The following is a 22,839-nucleotide window of genomic DNA, read 5'->3' on the forward strand; positions in this document are numbered from 1 at the left end:
AGAGTGATTTTTTGTGACGATGATGGTCTCCTTATCATAGATATTATCCCATCATTATCTTATGAGACTACATACATCGAGTGATTTTGTTAAACGGGTTTTCAATCCTTGTATACAAAAGGCATATAACATAAAATGAGAGATTTAATCAGGCACCAAACGACAAATCCTTTTAGAGTTACTCGAGAGAGGACCATTTTTAAATATATAAAAAATGTAAATATTTTTAAGGAGATCAGTAACTCGATGATAACGTAAATTCAACCTAAAAGTCAATAGTATCATCACTCATAAATGTGTTTGGTTTGTGTGGCAACACAATTTGCCCAATCACAATCATTTCTACTCGACATGATTTTCAATTCCAATCAAGTTTGGATAGTCAGATGTTGATATTGAGTTGATTATTGCTAGAAAAAAAAAAATGACAAAGACCTAGTTAGGGCTGAACCAAGATCAAACGGTCCACAGATATCTCCTCCCCCTTACACGCTTTAAAAACAAAAGGATTCAGGTGTATCTAAAAAACATTTACCGTCCCAAAGCAAATTTCTACCCGAAGGGGGAAAATGTTTTCCCACAACCAAAAGAAAATAAATTTTTTTCTAACGCTCACATTTGGGAATATGAATTCCCTAGAAAACAAATTCCCTGCAATCAGACTACAATAAATCCCAACATACATTGGGCTGGGCTGGGCTGGGCTGGAAAGATATTTCTAGGGATTATCTACAAAAATGTAAATCAATATAAGAAGAAAAAAAATATATACTGAAACATTGATGTTGCAGGAAAAGTATGCACATCAACCATGCTACAAAGACCCATAATTAGTGCAAATTGTTTCAACATTCAGACTTCTGCAAGATTCGGACTCTAAAAAAATGTCGATTAGTGCTTGCTAGGGAAAGCATAAAACCAAATCACATGTAATATCCCTTTTTCCAGGGGCAGAGCAACCACCAAATTCATACATAAAATGACATGAGACTCAGATTTTCAAAAGAAAAAGGTGACAATAGTTATCAGGAACTATTTATCGTTTAGGCGAAGGGGAGCTGCTGCTACTGCTGCGACTGTTGCTACTGCTTCTTCCTCTGCCAGGCCTACATACATAGAATAAACCACCAATTATAAACTGGGGAAAATTTCTAGAGAAACTAAGTTTTTCTCTTATTTGCTTAGAACAGAGAACAATTCTTTTCAAAAGTTTTGGGGTTGGGGTTTCATAATATACATGCAAGGAATTAAGTTTTGGTTTTGATGTCAACTTTTGTGAATCTGGAAATACAAATATTTCAGTAATAATTGGAAATTTACATGGATGGAAACGATGGAGCAGACACATGAGAATTCAATTGTACAAAACAATTATATTCAACATGAAAATGAGAATAACAGTGTCACATGACCTTAGCATGCTATAAAAATATATGGTACAACATTCTGACATTCAAGCATATTATTATAGATCTTTTTTGTTTTCAAATGCGTACGAATATATTGCTAAAATATCCAACTAATTGGAACATGGACAATGGTATGTATGACCACGGTTCAATGGATCATGCCATTTACAAATGTTCTGGCAAAACAATTTGATTATTTCAGTCAAAATTTACTAGTCACAGAAATATTTGGCAAAATAAATAATGATTTCCTATGTGTGCAGAAAATTGTCAGCTAAATTTTGAGTCGAAATCCAGTGGAAATTAAAATTATCAATCTATATGGGAAGAAATTTAACACTACGCATGAGAGGAAAACAGGAGGCATTTCTCTCATACTATCAAGGATATCTAGAAAAAACAAAACACTAACAAAGAAAAATCAATGAAACATCTTGGTATAGGATATGAAGAAACATAGAAATTTTCTCTAAAAGATGAATGAATAATAAATGAAAGCCTGAGGCCATGTACACAGTAGAATAGTCACTAAAAACTGACAGACCACTTCTTTTGGGATGGAATTGGGATTTGTATACAAAGCCCGGCAGCCGTTGAGAAATGAAACAGAAAAATTGAAGCGAGGGTTATTGCAAATGGTATCAAACACACGGGTGTTTACAAATGCCTACAAATTAAAGAATAAAAAGGTGAACATATTAGTGCCCGTGAGATTGGATGAGGTGAAGCCCAAGCACGGCTTCAAACCTAAAAGAGCCAAGCCCAAGCGAGGTCAGGCCTAACATATACCTTCAAAAGCACAAATAAATCCCTAAACCCGGTCCAGAACTAGATGTACAAGCCGATACTGTATTATTATCTAATTAAAATGAAAGCTGAAGCCCGGCCCATTTGAGAATCAGGCTTCAAGTTCATGCCCAACCACCTCACATGCTTCTATGGGCCAGCCAAGACAGCCCAAATGGGCCGCACTTGGTTACTTGTAGGGCCCGCAGGTCCATGTGCACTGCATAAATACACGTTAGCCTCAGTGGCTTTGCCACCAGAGAGAGCAAAACATTCAACCTAGGAAATTTGTCATTATCATAGAAATTTGGTCATTTTCATGATGTCATAAACATTAGGAAGAAAAAAATTAAATGAACACCATGTTACCTTCTGGGACTACGACTTGAAATCTTCCTGGCTCCCTGAAGTACAAAAGAATATTAGATCTGCAATTAAATACTCGAGATTCCTAAATTACCTTCAAAACCAAAAATGCCCAAGATTCCACATTGCTTTTAAAACAAAAAACAAAAACAGACAAACCAAACGACTTCCTTTCAACTAGGGACAAACCACAAGTTCAAACTGCAAAACAAAAAGACCATGATACAGACCTTGCGAGGACTGGGTGATCCAGAATAGGATGATGACCTCCCACGTCTTAGAGCTGGCCCTCGGCCCCTGTTGTAGATAAAAAGCAAGAACACCGCATAAGAGGATGCAAAAGGTCATACAAAACATACATAACAAATAAAAAGTATCAATGACTGCCGGAATTCAAGTATTTGCAATCCAAAATTACATCATTATCCAAGACCCACTCCCAACTATTTGGATCAGATTCATGAATCTTGTTCCATCATCACGTTTTACAGTGTGAATCTTGTTTCATCATTACAAATTACGCACATTAAAAGTTACCTGCGAGGAGAGATTGATCTTGAACGTGAACGAGCAGGCCTACGAACAGGAGAGCGACTACGCCGACGATTGATAGGTGACCTTCTAGGAGGGCTACGTGCCCGTCTAGGTGGAGAGCTGGAAAAAAACAACTTTTACAATATGATAAAGAAAACATAATACCAGGTAAAGATTATGATTCAGTATAGCTTTCACAAGTAATAATTTCTGAGAACAGACACACATTCAAGAGTTGCTGCAACAAGCTATAGTGAAAATATGATGAACCCATAGGCTGCAAAACTTTCAAAACATTAAAAATGAGAATATAGCGTCCTATCTCAATAAAGAGGACAATGTGAAAGGGACATTATTTGCATTGTACGACGGCAATTAGTACGAAGATAATGTGGAAGAGACTCGGCATATAGAATTAGATTCTATAATCTTCTAAAGGATGGAGCAAATCTTGTCTACGCTTTCTTTGGTACACAGGCAGCCTGTGACTGACTCATAATGGGCCAGATCAACTTCAGCCAAGCTCAGCAAGTTCTTTGGCTATGCCCTTAATTTAAGCCTGGTTTAAGCTAAGATTTAGCTCAAAGTTAGGCCAAGCTGAGACCATTTTGTAATGGACCATATAAAAGGCTTGTACATGCATCACATCCTGCACTCTGTTTAGGACAGTTATATGCTTCTGTATAGAAAAAAAAAACTCCTTTATCTTTTACAAGCCAACGGGCCCCTCCATTAATGCTCCATTTTACCAAAACTAAGCTTTTTTTGACAAGTAAAACTAAGCATTCAATGGCTCAAGAGGGAAAAAGAAGCAGGTCTCCATAATTAAGAAAGAATCCAACACATTTGATCAAACAGACATAATTTTCCCCTCCAAGAGTGAGATTTTTTGGGGTAAATTACACTTTGACCCCCATGGTTCGGCATAATTCTATGTTGACCCCCTAAAGTTTTGACAATTGCACTTACCTCTCCCCAATGACAAACATTTATAACCTTCAAATGTCAATTACTATTTTACCCTCTAATTTTATCTTTCTTTCATTGAAAAAAATAAAAATGCATCCATCTAAACATTCTCTCTTATGCACGAACCCAATTTTTCACAAGGATGTTTTTTTTAATGAGAAAGAATGATATTTTAAAAAGGGTAAAATGGTCAATACCAAAGGTAAAAAAAAATCACATTTTAACTGTTTAATTGAACTAAAATAGACAGAAAGGGGGTAAGTGAGTCTGTTACATAACTACAGGGGAGGTAAGTGTAATTGTCAAAATGTTAGCAGGTCAACATAGAGTTATGCCATACCATAGGTAGTGAAAGAGTTATTTACCCTGTTTTTTTCAATTAAGAATAAGATCAATTTTCACAATATCAGTAAACAGCATCGCTGTTGCTTTTTAAACAGAAAATTCTTATATGTGATAATACCCTCGTTAATAGCTTGGTCAAGATCTAGAACTAAGTACATCTTTCAGAAAATAAAATTTTCAATTTTAGTAGTTGCACTAAGCTTACCGACGCCTTATTGGAAGTGGAGAGCGCTTTCGTACTGGACTACCACGCATCCTTCTTGGGGGAGAAGCCCTATTAAAAAGAGTATCAGCCAAATGTATCAAAGTTGACCAAGTGAGGTAAACATGCATAAATGCAAAAAAGTCTAACCGTGCCGGCGATCTATAACGCCGCGGAGGAGGGGACGGAGAACGTCTTCTAGCTGGAGATGCTGGCCTCCTTCTGGGAGGAGTTTCTCCACGACGACGAATTGGGGATTCAACACGTCGCCGTTGAGGAGAATCTGGCCGCCGTCGAGGAGATTCACCTCTTCGATGAGCTATGGGGGATCTCCTCCGTTGTGGTGAAAAAGGCCTTCGACGAGGAGAAGCTGATTATAACAAGTTCAAGAGAAATAAGAAATGGAAAAAAAGTTATTGGTATAAATCACAAAACCCAACATATTGTCCCTAATAAAAAATCTACTACTGCAATAAGTAAAACCTACATTCTCTTTGCCGCAACTGTCCATCCTTTTCAACGTCATCACCAACATTATCCTTTTGGGGAGCTTCTCTTTTTGGAGCAGTAGGAACAGCCTTTGGAGGCGGTGATGATACCTTCTGGCGTGGAGGTAAGGTAAATCTTGCTCGAATAACATTTCCATCAATTTGCGCCTGCGCCAAGGCAAACAAAAACATCAATTTTACTAGAAATAATGAGATTTCCAAACAATGAAGTATTCTACTTCAAGCCATACCCCATCCATGTAAAGAAGGGCTTTTTCTGCATCAGCTCTTGTTTTGAACTCAACATATCCATAGCCACGTGGAAGATTAACCTGCAAACATGCAGTGAATTTCACATTACATGTACCAGTATGAAAGGAAGTTCAATAGAATATAATTTGCAAACTTACAACACGATCCATTGTCAGCTCCACATTAACAACTTCACCAAAATTACCTGTAAGGCGGGGTAAAAAATTAGTTAGATTGTTACACATCAATCCAGAGGAAACTTATACATATGCATTTCCACAACCAAACATTAGGGCCAAAATTCCCTTTCTGCATCAGGAACAATAACCTAGTCAGAGCTGCTAACCTTGCAACTAACAAAATTTACTTGCTCTGAGGCAAACAGGCCCTTATGGATGGATAGACTACTACTTGAAGTATGTCAAGTATGTTCAGAAACAAGAAATAGGATTAACCTCAATCAAATATTGGGTCAGGCAAATCATTCAAATGAGCCAAATCCAATTAGCATAGTAAACATGATATACTTGTCACAAGACAGGAAAACTTAAATGCGATACTCAACCTGGTTATTCTTATTCAAAACTTGGAAGAAATAATCACTTACTGAATATTTCTTTTAAATGTCCTTCATTCACGTTCCTCGTAAGCTGATCAATGTGAAGAACCAACGACTCGAGAACTGGAGATGCTTTCCTGAAAGAAATGGTACTATGAGAACACAAGCAAGAAATGCACAAGCTAAAATACCAATGATGTTATGGAACTTCTAGAGTAAAAACTCATTTTACTAGGTGTCAGGTTAACTATTTGAATAGACCCGTGGAAGGCATTTGTACACTTTATTTTATATATTTCTTTTTCACTTTTTTAGGTAAGTTATAAAAAAGTCATTCCATCAGAAACAGAAACAAGGGAATATGTGGAAGAGGAAACCAACAAAATCCCCAAAGCGAAAAAGGACAATATACCAAAGGAAAGCAAAGACAAAACACAGCAGCAACCAAGCATGGCCTGAAAAGACAAATAACAACAAATAGGGAGACTATTACTCCTTGGAAAACATTTTCTCCCACCTAAAAACAAAATCCACAAAGAAGCAACCCCCAAATTTGAAGAGCTTGGAGGTGAAAAAAAAAAGAGCTTCTGCATGGAGAATGATGCCATGAACCAGAAGCTCTTTATCTTTGAGGACTCTCTTGTTCCTCTCCTACCAAAAACCCCAACAAACCACAAAATGCATGGTCCCCATGTAGTTCTCCCTCTGGATTCCAAGGCTAACGGGTGCTGACTTTGAAATAGGGATAGAACAGAAAAGGACAAGATCCAATTAATTCATAGTACAACATGAAGGAGATATAATAACATTTCACTCGCAGTCAGTGATGGTCATTTGGAAAGGAAGGAGAGTATTATGAACCTACTGGATAGCTTCCATTTGATAGTTTATTTCTTTGGACTAAGCTAGATTGGTGGAGAGACCATTTGGGGAGGAGGTAGTGACACCTGTTAAGAGTGTGGAGATCGTCAAAACTTGGGGGGACCAGTCACCATGCTGTATTTAAGGCTTGTTGGGGTGTGTTTGGAATTAATTTCAAAATGTGGCCCTTAATTTTCAAGACGCTTATTTAGAGTTAGACTATTGTGTTAATAGAACATAGGTAATCTTAATCCCCAACAAATAAGCAGTGGATAGCATCTTGGACTACTGAAACACAAGTTTGGTAGGTTGGGTAGAAGATCAAAGAAAAAATGCTAGCATTGAATCATGTAGCTGTCCCAACAGTTATTAAATAAGAGAGTAAGGTGCCTTTTTGAAGGCAAACAAATGTTGGATGGGAGTTCTTTAAAGAAAACACGTGTATTTACTCTAGAGTACAATCAAGCCTTGAGGAATTCTATGCAAAATAAATGTGGACAAAATCTATGACCACATCAAATGAAAATTCCTTGATTACTTGTTGGGGAATGAGGTTCAGACTTCACTGGGAAATGGAGGAAATTGGTTCAGAATGAGTTTCTTTGACCCCAATTTCTATCCTGATTAATGGTTCTCCTTTGCGAAATTTTAGGAGTGTTGGGGGTATTACAGAGGGAAACCTGCTTTCATCCTTCCTATATATTATAACAATTGAAGCTTTGCGAAGGATGTATCTAGGAGCCTGTTAAAGGGGACCACTGGAAAGGTATATACTGGTGGTGGTGGAAGTAAGATATCAAACACGTGATTTAGGTAGGTAACCTATTATTTGTAAGCACATAATCAGTTGAGATTCTTGGGGGGTCCCCATTATTGTTGTGTGGTTTACAGTATGAACGTCAAATTTGGTAAAAATAAGGTCTTTGAAACTGGGGATCTTGGTAATATTAAACTTCAGTTGGGTGTATTAGGTTCTAGTATTATAAATTTTCTGTCCTATCTTGGTTAGCCCTCAGCAACTAGCTATATAGGCACAAGGCCATTGGGAGACCATAATAGAGAGATTTGAAAAAATATGAGTCACCAAGAAATTTTTTGTTCTTTTCCAAAGATGAGGAGATTGTGCAGCCTAGCCTGAGTCAGCTCTATACTTCATGTCCGAACTTTGGGAAGGGAAACAGCTGCAAGAAAGCGAGTTTCCTCAGTTGATCTAGGGTGTGTTTGAAAAGTGAGTTCATCCTGAGAGTCCAACTCTCAGAAGTTCAACTCTTGACAGTTGATGATGAGAGTTGATTATAATTCGAGTGTTTGGTTGTCAATAGACATTCATCTAAATAATAATTTTATCAGAATTATTTTAACCAAAAAAACAACTCAATGTATTATCCCGAATCCACCAAAAATCTGACCTTGTATTACCTTCATCCCCACAGAAATTTGGGGGTTTCAAACCCTAAATCAATGCTAAAAACCTCATTGGAGAAAAGAGACAAAACACAAATCAGATTTCTCACAGAAATTTGGGGGCTCCAAACCCTAAATCAGTGCTAAAAACCTCATTGGAGAAAAGAAAAACACAAATCAGATTTCTCACAGAAATTTGGGGGGTTTTCAAACTAATGCTAAAAACCTCATTGGGGAAGAGAGACAAACACATATCAGACTGGGGAAGAAGGAGAGACAGCAGAGAGAGAGAGAGGAAAATGGGCTGGGGAAGAAGAGGGAGGAGAGAGAGAGAGAGAGTGTGGGAGAGTGGGAAAAAGTGCGTGCGTACCTGCCCTCCAAAAAGCTTGAGAGTTATCAACTTTCATTAAAATGAATGAAAGTTGAAATACAAAGAAAAATGGAAGTTCAACACTCCAAGAGTTGTAAACTCACGTGGGTTGAGTTTGTCAAACATGCAAAACTGAGTAACTCTAACTAGTTCCGAACTCTCACACCTAACTGGTTTTCAAACACACCCCTAGTTTCAGCAGTTGATCCAGTTGAAGAAGAATCAGAGTAAGTACCCTTTTAAGGTCGGTAACTTGAAAGAGATATCTAGTGTAGTGTAGTAAACTAGCGCCCTACAAATTGCTTTCATTGACTAAGCCCCTGACAGAAAGTGTAGTTCCGTAAGGGGGGGGGGTGTAATTTGGCAATTAGCGCACTACGGCTTGACTTGCGCAAATTTTTTGTTCCTTTCCAAAGATGGGGAGATTGTGTTGATTAATACACTTTCTAGTACATCAGTTCATTCATGTCTCTTTCCCCATTACAACTTCCATCACGAAAAGAGTTTGAAATTTTGATCAGAGATTTTATATGGAATGATAGGGAGGAATCTCATAAATTCAATTCGTGGAATGGAAGATTGTGCATTCTCCCATAATTAGGACAGGTTTGGGTGAAGAAACTCAAGGTCATGAACCATACTCTTCTAAGTAAGTGATTATGGAGATTTGAGGTGAAACAACAAAGCATCTAGAGTCGGATAATCCAAGATAAGGATGGGAGTAAATACCTTGATTAAACCGCGTACGGAAGGGTGCACACTACATATACTTGTAATGTTTGGATGGGCAGTCAAAACAGATTCCCAAAGTTGTCAGATGGCTACATTTTGAGGAGGCAAAGGCAACAATGTCCATATCTAGGAGGGCTGGAGGTGCAAGGATGTTCCCTTAAAGGACTTGTTCCAAGATTTATTCATACTATCAACTAAGTGATTATGAAATTTATAACTTTTTACAGCGGGCAAAATTTTATAATTTAAGCTCATGAAGAAAAGAACAATACTTGTCGAAAATTTAACAGTATTTGATGCGTGACCAAACCAAAAGGCTTAAATGGAACTTCACCTAGGAGGTGGTGAAGCTCGTTTAGTAGACGGTGGTGAGGTGTGACCTCGCCTAGCAGCTCCTGTAGGACTGGGGATATAAAAGTGTGTGATGTCAAACATGCATCTATTAATTAGCATGTGACGGAATAGAAAATGGACAATAAGCCCTTCAAAAATGGATCACATACATTGGTTCCAAGCAACAGACAGTAAGCACTCAATCCCTTTAAAACTAAGAATCATGATTATTTAAAGCCTTTTTTCCATATGCACAATAAATAATAATAGAATGTCGAGCCGAAGCCTGGCCCAAAGTCAGGTTGTGCCAGTCAGGCACGAGTTCGTTTGCCCAAGTTGCACCCTTAATGTACATATACATAACAATATCAATGCAAGTTTTAGATTGACTTCTTATTTTAATTCAGTATACATCGTCAGTATGTATGCAAGAAAATTTTCACAATATAATCAAATAGAAAATTGATCCTTAAACATTAGTGCATAACAAATAAGTTCTCCAATTATGCATATAGTTCCAGATTTTTAATATTTTCAAGATATTTATCACTAAAAACAAAACAAGAAAAAGGCAAATAGGGGAAACTCAAAAGGGCTTAACACTCCCCAACAGAGTTGTCAAATGCGCATATGCTATTTTCAAAGTGAAAATCGTATATGCTACAGTCACATACCCCAAATTATACTATCTATCAATATGTGATGGCATATTTTTGTGTGCGGTGGCATTTTTTTTTTTTCAAAAAAATTCCTTGCAGCATATGCGATGTGCGAAATCGCATATTCTATTCAACAACATTGCTCCCCAAACTATCCTTTTCCACAAAAAAAAAATGGTGGCAATATTGTTAATTTGGATAAATATCAAAGATCACAAAGAAAAAACTTGCCTAAGATTACAATATTAAATCTGTGATCAAACTAACAGCTTTAAATAAAACATTACCTAGGAGGTGGTGAAGCTCGTTTGGTTGGCAATGGTGGGGAGCGCCCTCGCCTAGCTGCTCCAATAGGACTGGGGACATTTAAGTGTACGGCGTCAAACATGCAACAAGAACTCAATTTTATGAATAGTAAGTTATAGAACAATTTTCAATTATAAATCGATGAGGCATGAGGTGTGACTACCTATGCAGAAAATATTTGATGTTTATAATTTAGTGGATAACATATAATACAGTTCCAGAATTTTTAATATTTTCTCGTATGTATCTAATCTTTAAAATAATAAAAAAACAAATAAACGTGAACTCAAAAGGTTTTGACACTATCCATAATAACGCTTCCAAAAAATTCAAAATAAAGAAATTAATAGTTTGTATTGGTGGACAGAAACTCATGTTGTTGGATAAAGAGCCTAGATAAATAAATAAAAGGGAGATAACAACATTCAGTATTTATCTAAACAAATTACAATAATTAAGCGGCAACTGATCTAAAGGTCCAATTAAAAGTTAACCTAGCAGGTGGTGACGCTCGTTTAATCGACGGTGGTGGGGAGCGACCTCGCTTAGATGCTCCTGAAGGACTGGGGATATAAAAGATATGATGTCAAACATGCACTACTAGCGAGAATGTAATGAAACAGAAAATGGAGAATAGTAACCACAAAAAATGGATCATGCACATTGCTTATAAAAACATGAACTCAAGTGAATTAAAACTATGATTCGTGATTATTAATTGTCTTTTCCGCATGCACAACAGGTAACTAGGGAATTCAAATATAATATCATTTATTTTTCACAACCTAATATTATATGTTTGAATATTCCCCGTAAGCATATTCCAAGAATAATATTGTGATATCCAAGTGCATGATAATAACAAACGAAGGGAGATTTAAGTTTATTAATGAAGAAATGAACTAAAAAGTGGCACTGGTGTTTAAACTTCTCAAATTCTAGCTTGTAGCGGAGGTGGAACTAATGGATAATATGTAGCAAATCGTAATTAACATTTCCATATCTTTTTCGTATGTTCAACATTAATTGAATGATAATTCTATTGAAATAGAATTTATTTTTATTTTTTTATTATAAGCAATTCGATTGAAATAGGATGTCATTTTGTCAATAGAAATATAGGGTGTAAGAGCTCGCTAGTTGCTTAGCTTGATCCTTGAGGAGGGGGTATGGGTGTGGCTAACACATCCCCTCCTTTCAATAGGCACATTCTTGCACCTTGGGGGATTATTTTCATCATGAGTAGTGTATGTTTGACATCATTAAGAGCATACACAAGTGGATAATAACACGGCAAGTAAAGTGCAATGAATTTACACCAGCCTTGAGATGGTTTGGTCATATACAATTGATAATGACCAGGTACATAAGCCCCTTAAAGTTTACCATTACACGGACAGTCCTAAATGGGAAGTAGACATATGAACATATCTCAGGCTTCACAGCTCCAAGGATCTTCTTTTTTTTTATAAGCAAAAGTTATTGATTTGAAGAGGACAAGAAATCCTCAGAGAAACAAAGAAAGGGAGAAAGAAAACAACAAGCGATCACTCCCTGATTACATTATCCCATCTAACAAAAAAGAAGCCCCTAAACTCCTTAAATTGCTTTACACCAAAAGAAATACAAACCGAGAATACTAAAGATAAGCTCTTGCATGGTACTTTCCTTCCCCTCAAACGTGTGTAAGTTCCTATCTTTCCACAAGCCCCAACAAATCACAAAGAGAATGAGCTTCCATAGAATCCTCTACCTACCAGAAAATAAATGGACCTTGCAACTAAAGAGAAGAGAAATAACTAAAGTCGGAAAACACCACAAAACCTCAAACAAGGAGAGAAAAAAGGACTAAATGCCAAAAGCCACCTCACAATGAATAAGAATATGATCCATCGACTCACCACTAGACTTACACAAGTAACAAAAATCAATCATAACAAGGTCTTTTCGTCTAAAAGAGTTATTTGTCGTTAACTTATGCAAAGCCACCAACCACATTAAAAAAGGCACTTTATAAGGAACCTTAGAAGCACATATCAAAGAAAGAAAGTAAACCTCAATATTGTCTTCAAGAAAAGAGTAAAAAGAACTAATCGAGAAGCAACCATCACCATTGCCTTTTCAAATTTGATGAAATGCTCTATCCATCAAAGGACCCGAAGAGACTAGTAAATCTGAGATAGAGATAGCATCCTTAATCTCCCAATCGTTCAATTTTCTTCTAAGACAGAGATCCCAAGACTCTCCCTCTCATTAGGAATAAAAAAGGTAGAGGCAGACATTCTTTTCCTCAAAGAAAGATAATACAACCTAGGTAACAAAAACTATAAAGGGGTATCAGTACACCACCTATCCTCCCAAAAACGAATGCGATCACTCCTACCCATTTCAAATCTAATATGATCCCCCAAGGTTGCTCCCAAACTAGAAATGCCTCTCCAGACTCCACAACCAAAAGAAATCTACTAGGTCGGCACTCCCACCCAAGCGGATCTTCCCCAAACTTTGCTGCCACAACTTTCCTCCAAAGCTCATCCTTTTCATTCCCAAGCCTCCACACCACTTCCCCAACAACACCATGTTGACGAACCTAAACCTCCTAAAACCAAGACCACCAAGTTTCCTGGGATGACTCCAATGTTGTCAAACGCAGTCACATATCCCAAATTATGCTATCTGCCAATATGTGATGGCACATGCGATGTATGCGATGGCATATGCGATTTGTGCGGTGGCATTTTTTTTTTTTCAATTTTTCTTGTAGCATATGCCACCGCATATGCGATGTGCGAAATTATATATGCAACCAACACATTTAACAACATTGGCGACACACTAACTTCCAATTCACTAAATGAAACTTATGATTCCCGTTTCTATCATTCCATAAAAAGTCCCTCACCAATTTCTCCAATTGAGATTTAATCATTCTAGAAGAGGGAACAAAGATTAAAAAAAAATGCATTGGAATGCTAGACAAGGTACTGCTTATCAAAATCAACTTCCCTCCACGGCATTTAGTGCGATAATGCTGAATTTTTTTATGGGTAAATAAGACTTGAATTTTGATTAGTTTTTCCTTCCGTACTGCAATATATTGATTAGCATATTCATCAATTGTGAATTCGATCCTCTTTATAATTGGTAAGTTATGAGTGATGCACTTTCCAACTGATAATTTCTTTGTGAAAAATATGATATTAAATAAGTGTACTATCTTGTTTAAAGGTACATATTCATAATATATGACGACTATATATATATATAGAGAGAGAGAGAGAGAGCGGAGAGCTTGGTCCATGAATCCTATTCTATTGGGGTTTGTAAAATGCAACACTTCATATGTATGTTGGACTCTGAGACTTGTACACATATCTTTGCAACAAAACCACAGCAGTCCCAAAAAAGAGAGATCCACAACCATAAAGAGAAGCCTATATAGTATTGGCCAATGAGCTGCCTTTGCATCAGAAATTAATTCTGTTTATTTAGTAGTCTCACAAGATATTACAGTTCTCTACTAAGGGCACCTAGTGCTAGTAGCCAGGAATCAATCTGTCCAATTAGGACAGTTGGAATTATAAAAAATAAAAATAAAAAACGGTTTTTCAGCTAATATTTTTTTATTTTGGGTTCTATTTTTTGTTTCTATTAAAGGGGTTGAGATGTCAAAGGGAACAACAAGAACAAAGACAACAACTTACAAGGGCATTAATCTACATACCAAATCCCATCTACCTATAAAGTCCTCAAAAAATATACCCCCTAAACTCTTTAAAAGTCTTAAACCAAAGGAGGTTTCAATTTTGAGCTATAAATACTTTTTACAAAAATGTCAATGAGATTTTTTATATTAAAAAAAAAATGTCATGCACAAATACCAAAATACCATTTTCCTTTTATTAGTAGACATAACAAACTAAAGGGGAATAACACTAATTAACACAGACCAAACCATGGTTTTAAAACTCATTTGAGATCGAGACGTATCGCTTGAGTCGCCTTGGTATCGCCCATCAACGAGACGCATGGACAAACTATTAGGGTTTGACAGCATCCCATGAGAGAAACGATGCACATATCAAATGAGATTTCCAAGACGAACAAGATCTCCTCTATTTTCATCTCCAAACCCTATCCTTTCACTTCCAAATCGATTTCTCTCCTCTTTTCAACGAAAAGAACTAAAGAAGAAAGGGTTTGTAATGCGGAACACAAACAACTTCATCTTCCCCCTCTAAATCAAGATGAAATCGTAGAGGATTTGCTTCATCTTCCTCCAAATCAAGTAATCTCTCTCTTTCTCCCATCTATAGAAGTTCTTATTTCAAAAAACAATCAGAAATTTTCCAGATTTTTTAAATGGTTTAAAACCAATGTCTCGTTGCCGAACGAAACAAGATGACTCGTCCAAGACAACTCAGTATCAGGCATGTACAAGACAAGATGTGAAAATGAGTTTTAAAACCATGGACCAAACTAATTCAACATTTATTTAAATGACCAAAATGCCCTTCAACAATAACCACCAAGAATACCAGAACAAATTCAGTGTATCATTCTTGCACTTGGTACTACAGTAACAAACAGATCCTGTAAAACAAATATTGAAATTTTAAAGAATAATGCTGAAGTGACCTCAGGCTGGAACCTCATATCGCACTTCTTGCTGTGAAAGTGCAGGGAACCATAGATGCTTTTCATCGAGATACGAGTGAAAAAGCATCTATCATTCCCATCCACTTTCACAGCAAGAAGAGAGATATGACGTTCCAGCTTGAGGTCACTCAAGCACGACTCATTATTTTAAAATCTCAGAATATTAAAAAAAAAAAAAAGGAGGGGGGGGGGGGGTTGGGTTATTCAAAAGGAAAGAAAAAAAGGAATTTTCCGCAAAGATAGTTGCAAAATTAAGAGAATGGGCCAGGGGGTGTTTGGCTGTAGAGATGGCTTTGTCCTAGATCGACTAAATCCAGATAAATTTCATTCCGCATCTGAATAAAGAGAGAGCGAAACGCAAGAGAAATACAAACCCTAGCCGAGTAAATTCAATGTTTCAGAAAAAAGAAATGGTGAAATGCCCTTGAACAAGAACCCTAATTCCAAACTGTAGTTTTCGTTTTGTTTAACTTTAAATGAAAATCTACAAACACTACAAGTACAAAACCCTAAATTTGTATGGAATTTCACAGTGAACAGAACTTATTCAAACAAACAAAAAGAGTGAACGAGAAAAATGAGGTTTGTGAAGGAACCTTCTTCGTTGCGGAGGTGGACTTCGGCTGCGAGAACTGGAGCTCCGTGAGGGAGATGAAGAAGAGGAGAACGATTTGGAGACGGAACGAGAAGGCGAACGAGAACGGGAAAGAGAGCGGGAACGAGAATCCGAACCTGAAGAGGACCGGGATCGAGATGAAGAACTGGACCCCGAACCAGACCGCGCTGCCGGTCTACCTCGACCCGGTTTCGCCATGACTACCAGTCTCTGTTACTTGCAAAACCCTAGAAAAACCCTAGAAATGAGTAGGTGAGGGAAAGTATAACAGGGCTAAATGAGCTCACCGACTTCACTCGAAATAAGAAAGGCTGCTAATTTAGATAGAAATCTGCTATTGGTAGCCCAACTTATACTCATAACACCCCAACATATACTCATTATTAGGGGTAGGGGTGCACATGGTTCGGATTGGTTCGGATTTTGACAAAATTGGAACCGATCCAAACATGATCGGTTCTACAGATTTGGAACCGATCCAATCCAATAACCCTATAAAACCGAACCAATCCAATCCAATCTTGGTTCGGATCGGTTCTCATACGACGTCGGCGGCAAGATTTTCACAGAGAGAGAGAGAGAGAGAGAAATTTCTGTTCTAAAATTGCAGTATGAACCGAGCGATCTTCGATTTCGAGACGAACGAGAACAACAACGTCGACGGCAAGATTTTCACACAGAGAGAGAGAGAGAGAGAGAGAGAGAGAGGGAGAAAGAGAGTTACCTCTTCGTTTTCCGACGAGGTGGCGAGGGAGATGAACGAGATCGAGAACAATGGCGGCTGGGTTTTCGTTTTCAGACTCTAACTGGAAGAAGAAGAGAGATAAAGAAAATGAAAATTATATATATATATATATAAGTGGTTCGGATTTCGGATTGGTTCGGTTCTGTATATCCTTAATCCGGAACCGAACCAAATCAATCGGATTTTTTTTTTCAATCCGTACCCGAACCGTGAGTGTGTTCAATCCGAACCAATCCAATCCAAAAGCTTCGGATTGGTTCGGTTCTCGGATTTATCCAATCCAATGTGCACCCCTAATTAGGGGTGCACATTGGATTGGGTAAATGCGATAACCGAACCAATTCGAAGTCTTTTGGATTAGATTGGTTTGGATTGAGCATGGTTTGATTCGGATACGAATTGTATATTAAAAAATCCGATTGATTTGGTTCGGTTCCAGATTAGGGGTATGATAGAACTGAACCAATCCGAGAACCGAACTAATCCTAAGAATTTATTATATATATATATATATATATATATATATATATATATATATATATATATATATATATATATATATATATATATATATATATATATATATTATGTAGAGGTAACTCATCAAAGTCTTCAACTTTATCTCTTCTTTTTTTTTTCTAACAAAAACTCATAAAAAAATGTACACAAATCTCTCTCTCAACTCCCAAATAAATCAATCCATTTATGGAAAAACTTTTTCAAAGAGTTTGATTCCTTATTTTTTTACGAGAATCTTTATGTCGTATTTGTTAGATGAAATATATTATATGAACCTAGGCTTGGATACGTTAATCTACCATTTATGGATTAGTTTCCTCACTAATCCATCCAAAATACCAATTTTAAAATTGTATTTTTTTTTTAGTCTCATTGAGCTTCTTCTAATTTTCAATTTTTACAAATTTCAATAAGAATTTAATCATAAAATCATTTTCATTTTAAAAATAGGTATTAATTATGATTTGATTCAAAGGGTTCCTCTTTTGAAAGAAAAGATAGTAGTTTTTCTATTTTGAAAGTATGAGAACCAAAAACCGATCCGAACCAAGGTTAGTTTGGATTGGTTTGGTTCTATAGGGTAATTGGATTGGTTCGGTTCCAAATTTGTACAATCGATCATGTTTGGTTCGGTTCCAATTTTACCAAAATCCGAACCATGTGCACCCCTACTCATTATCTACCACACCCCCATTTAAAGATTAAAACAGACACCAAACATTCAGAGGCTTGGCTCAAATTATTATCTCAAAATTACAAAATATTATAACACTCGTTCATACAATTTCAATTGTTATTTACAATTATGATATGATTAGGTTCAGATAAAATCTTAAACCTAACAAAATATATATATATATACAAAAAAAAAAAAAAAGAGCGAACTTCTATTGGCACCCCAACTTTTACTTAATCTCTACCATTGTTTTTTCTATGTGATTTTTTCCAAAACATCTGTTACTTTTGAAAAAATGTTGATTCCAGTACGCTGTTCATTTTAATTCCCAAAACATGTTTTCGAGAGGGTTCGCTCGTAGGCATTCTATTTTAAAGTGACGATCTCATTGATAAACAAGTGACGAACTTATTGGTAAGTCTAAAGAACAAATATCCTTCATTTTTAAAGTGATGATCTCAATGATAGAAAGTGGCATTCTCGCTGATAATAAAAAAAAGTGATGATCTCGCTGGTAAAGTTAAAGACAAATACCCTTACTTTCCTAATGGCGAGATCGTTGGTAATTATCAACGAGTTCATCACTTTTTATCAGTGAGATCGTCACTTTAAATTATAATACCTACTAGCAAACTTACTCCAAAGCATGTTTTGGTAATTAAAGTGAACAGTGTATTAGACTCGGAATCTCGTCATATTCAACACACGAAATGGTAATTTAAACTTTCTTTATTTTTAATTGGGATGTAATAAGTAAAGTTGGGGTGCCAATAGAAGATTTAAACAAACCATATTGTCACACCAACTTATTTCAACGACACAACACACAATGAAATAAAATTTTCGTTTAAATTAGTTGACTGTTATAATGAGAAAAGGGTTGAGTATTTTTTATTTTTTTTATAAGTACAAAGATTTTATAAATGTCAAAGGGAAAAGAGTATAAAGGAGGCCGAGATAACCCCAAAACAAGAAAAAACAAAGAAAAGGAGAATAATAAAACTAAAAAACAAGAAAGAAAAAAAAAAAAAATATATATATATATATATATATATATATATATATATATATATATATATATATAGGGTCCCGTTCGCCACCCTTAGTTTTACCACACACTTTAACAAATGCGTTTTGTCTTACATGGGTTAGAAGTTTCGGAATGAGCTGATTTTTGGTGAGGATGATCTCTATGGTGAGAAGATCATCCTCACCAAAAATCAGCTCATTCCAAAACTTCTAACCCCATCAAAATTGATTTACAAAAAATGGACGGTCCACGATTTTTCAACGTGTAAACATGGGGCTAAACATTTCGGAATGGGCTGATTTTTGGGGAGGATGATCTTCTAATCATAGAGATCATCCTCACCAAAAATCAGCTCATTCCAAAACTTCTAACCCATGTAGGACAAAAAACATTTGTTAAAGTGTGTGGTAAAACTTAGGGTGCTGAACATTTCCCATATATATATATATATATATATATATATATATATAAGAGTTACACAAGCTATCCTATCAAAACACAAATTCTTTGAAGAAAATCTTAGAAAACTCCTTGTTCAGTTTAGCCCAAGAGAACATCAATCCTATGATCTCCATAAACACCTTATGCGCATTGTTCTCTTTGTTTTGAAACACCCTGTTGTTTCTCTCCTTTGAAATACCCTAAGTGCCTCTTTTTGTGAGAAAAGATATTATAGACCCACCTTTATGACAAGGAAACGAAGTTCTTAAGAAGAACCCAATTCATTTGGAAGAAGGAAAGAAATGTAAACCAAATACCTCGGGACAATGAGCAATGAATAAGAGTATGATCCACAGATTCCCCGTCTCTCATACAAAGGGAGCAACAACTGAGGGTGACTGAAAGTGCCCTCGATCCGCGGGGTGGGCGTATCCGCTTTTGACCCTTGAGGTTTGGGAGTCGCCACCTACTTATTACGGTCTAGGAACCGATCAATGACTCTAAATAGATAAAGAACTAATTTAGAACATAAAAAACTAAATTCGGGGATCATGTTACGGGGTTGGAAGGTGTTAGGCACCAACCCCGCCCGGCCAAAGCCGGTCTCTACTAACTTCCCAAATAAATTACATTGCTAAAAACCTAGATAAAAAATAAATAAATAAATAAAAAGTTATACCTTTCCGATAGCAAAGACTTTGTTCCCTCAGATCCGACAAAAATAGTTCCTTGTACCGTACTCCCTTGCTTCGTTCTATCTCCAGAATTTGATTTCGGATCTCCGAGGCAAGGTATCTCCTTATTTTTGGATCTGGACTCTTCGAGTTTATTATGGATTTTGAAACGTTTTTGGAGGGCTTTTAGGTGTTCTTTAGGCTAAAATTGAAGGAGGGATGTTAGGTAAGGAGTTGGGACTCCAAAACTAGGGTTTATGGGAGGCTAGGGGGGCTTTTAGACCTACTTCTCTTAGGATTTATGATTTGATACGAAAATAGGGTGTGAGCACCCCTATTTATAGATTTTTTAAAGGGTGGATTTAGATAGAGTTAGTGTTTAATTAGAGTTCTTTTAGTTATAATTGTATTTTAGTTAGAATTATTTTTGGTAGAGTTGTGTTAGAATTGTTTTAGGTAGAGTTGTATTTTAGTTAGAACTTTATTAAATAGAGTCATTATTTAATTAGAACTCTATTAGGGTTTTTGGACTTTTGGTCTTATTTGATTGACTTTTGATATTTTGACTTTAGTCTTAATTGATTGACTTTTAATATCTTGACTTCAGTCTTGCTTAATTGACTTTAATTTTGACTTTAGTCTCACTTAATTGATTTTAATACCTTGACCTTAGTCTTACTTGATTAACTTTAATTTTTTGGAGAACCCTCCTCTATTATATCTTTAATTCTTTGGACCCCTAAATGGAGGGGTCCTTAAAAAAATTATCTCACGAACCCTCAACAATTTTTTATGAGAGTCCGACTGATCGATTTTTTTTAGTTCAAACTTTTAAATTAATTTCATTAATGTTTCACTTTAATTATTTAATATTTTATTTATTAATTTTGAAAAATTTTATTATGAAAATTGTGAAATTATCGTTTTACCCCCGGAGAGGATTTTTCACGTTTTAAGTTGGTTTTTAATGTTCTAGGATGTTTTAGAATCGATTTTTCGTAAGGAATTCAATGGAAATATTAGTTTGTGTTATTTATGAAATTTTTTTGTGTGAAATGGTTGTGAACTTTATGAGGGGCATTTTCGTAATTTTATCAAATTATGTGAAAATTGGAGAAATGATTTATTTGATTTCGATTTGTTATTTTATGTGTTTAAGAGAGTTTTCCTAAGCGTAACGTAGGTTCTAGGGTCGTTTTGATATTAGGGGTATTTTGATAATTTGGTAGTTTTTTAGTGATTTTTATCGTGAAGCTTCTTTTTGTCTGAAAGATGATGATTTCTATGTTTCTGGGATCGTATTTTTCTAGCGTAGCGTGGTTTCTAATATTTTGTTAGTTCGAGATACCTCATCCGCATTTCTGAAACACATCTGGTAACAAAATAAAGCAATGGAATACACATCCATCATTGGGAATCATTACGATCAGGTTGACGAATTGATTAATCAGGCAGATGCAAAAATGGGGTGTCTACAATGACCTACCCATGGGAGATCAAATTATCTAAAGTGATAATCCTCCTTAAAGAAGCAAGCTAAATGGTTGTTTTTATATAAGTAAGAGGGTTGAGTATTGGTGATCCCAAATCACTTATTTTTCTAATAAAACAAATGTCATTGCACCATGTTGAATACCTAACAATTAATAAAGCAGTATTGTTTAGCTCAACATTACAAAACATTATATAGCTCGTTCAAACAATTTTAGAAGTTCTTTACAATTATGATTAGGCATATATAAAACCCTAAAACCAAAAAATAGAAATGACATTTTTCCAAGACACGTGAACTTTTGCAAAAATTCCCATTCCGGTACATTGTTCAGCACTTTAAATTAGAATACCTACCAGCGGCTCGAAACATGTTTTGGGAATTAAAATGAATAATGTATCATAGGGGTGGCAATGATCCGAAATATACCCGATGTCCGAATCGAAAAAATATGAAAAATAAGATTTTTAGATCAGATTCGTATTGAAATCTTAGAACTGAAATAATTTCGGATCGGATTCGGATGTACCCCAATCCGATCTAAAAAAAATATGATCCAAACATATTTCAATATATTTTTTATTCGTAATTTCATATAAATACATACAGATAAAACATTTTAGTCTTTTTGATTTCCCTCTATATTTGTAATAAGAAAGTAGGTTTTTTTAAAATTTATATTTTTTGAACATTGATAATTTGAAAATAAGGCATGTGTTCGGATCAGTTTCGGATTAAGGATGAAATGAAACTGATCGGATTTAGTTCACATATTCATTAATCTGTTCTGATCGGATCAGGTACATCGTTTAAAAAAAATAGGATCGGTATTAGAGTAGCACTTATCAGGTACCGAACTAATCCGTTGCCGACCCTAGTGTATCGAACACAGAATTTTGTCATATTCAGCACACGAAATGGTAATTTACCCTTTATAGTTTGGTGTGTTATAAGTAAAAATTGGTGTGGTAACAAACTTCTCTCTCTCTCATTTGTATTTTTTCATCATTTTCTCACCTTTGGCTATCAATAGGTGGTAGCCGGTTGAGCATCTTCTATTCTTTTCTTTTTTTTCTTTTTTGAAGATTACGGGAGGTTAGGCAGTCCCCCAACTAGAAAAAAGAGATTTCATCCTTTCATAAACGTGCCCACAAGCATCCTTACAAACTATGTCCTTTAGCTCATAACGGAGATTCATAGGATTCAACATAAAGCTACCTAAAGAGGTTAGGTAAGAGTTTAGGAAGTCAGCAGCTTGGTTGTTTTCCCCGGAGTAAAATGCAAACTCAATACTCTGGAATTGGGCTGCTCTAGTCTTGATAGTTTTTATGATTCTTTCTTCTCTCCAAGGCACTTTGGATTCTCCATTGATGCAGTCAATAACCACTTTTGAGTAAGCTCTGCCTTTTAGA

The 22,839-nt window shown here is 35.9% G+C and overlaps 1 protein-coding gene across 4 annotated transcripts; it reads right to left on the reverse strand.

Moving 5' to 3' along the window:
* Positions 1 to 750: 750 nt before the first annotated feature.
* Positions 751 to 16,152, reverse strand: SR45 (arginine/serine-rich 45). 4 transcript variants are annotated; one of them, XM_086440550.1, is made up of 14 exons: positions 15,831 to 16,152; positions 11,070 to 11,138; positions 10,557 to 10,625; positions 9,612 to 9,680; positions 5,959 to 6,047; positions 5,510 to 5,556; positions 5,351 to 5,431; positions 5,099 to 5,267; positions 4,762 to 4,981; positions 4,615 to 4,683; positions 3,099 to 3,215; positions 2,792 to 2,858; positions 2,565 to 2,599; positions 751 to 1,106 (listed from the first exon to the last, which is right to left on the reverse strand). In XM_086440550.1, exons 1-14 carry the CDS (start codon positions 16,046 to 16,048, stop codon positions 1,037 to 1,039), a joined length of 1,389 nt encoding a protein of 462 aa, XP_086296676.1. In that variant the 5' UTR covers positions 16,049 to 16,152; the 3' UTR covers positions 751 to 1,036. The 4 variants fall into 4 exon arrangements, with proteins under 4 accessions (XP_086296676.1, XP_086296678.1, XP_086296677.1 ...); XM_086440552.1 differs by lacking the exon at positions 11,070 to 11,138; XM_086440551.1 differs by lacking the exon at positions 9,612 to 9,680.
* Positions 16,153 to 22,839: the final 6,687 nt, after the last annotated feature.

This window comes from Akebia trifoliata, chromosome 4, assembly GCF_017979445.1.
Source record: "Akebia trifoliata isolate Shusen 1 chromosome 4, ASM1797944v1, whole genome shotgun sequence".
NCBI classification, from domain to species: Eukaryota; Viridiplantae; Streptophyta; class Magnoliopsida; order Ranunculales; family Lardizabalaceae; genus Akebia; species Akebia trifoliata.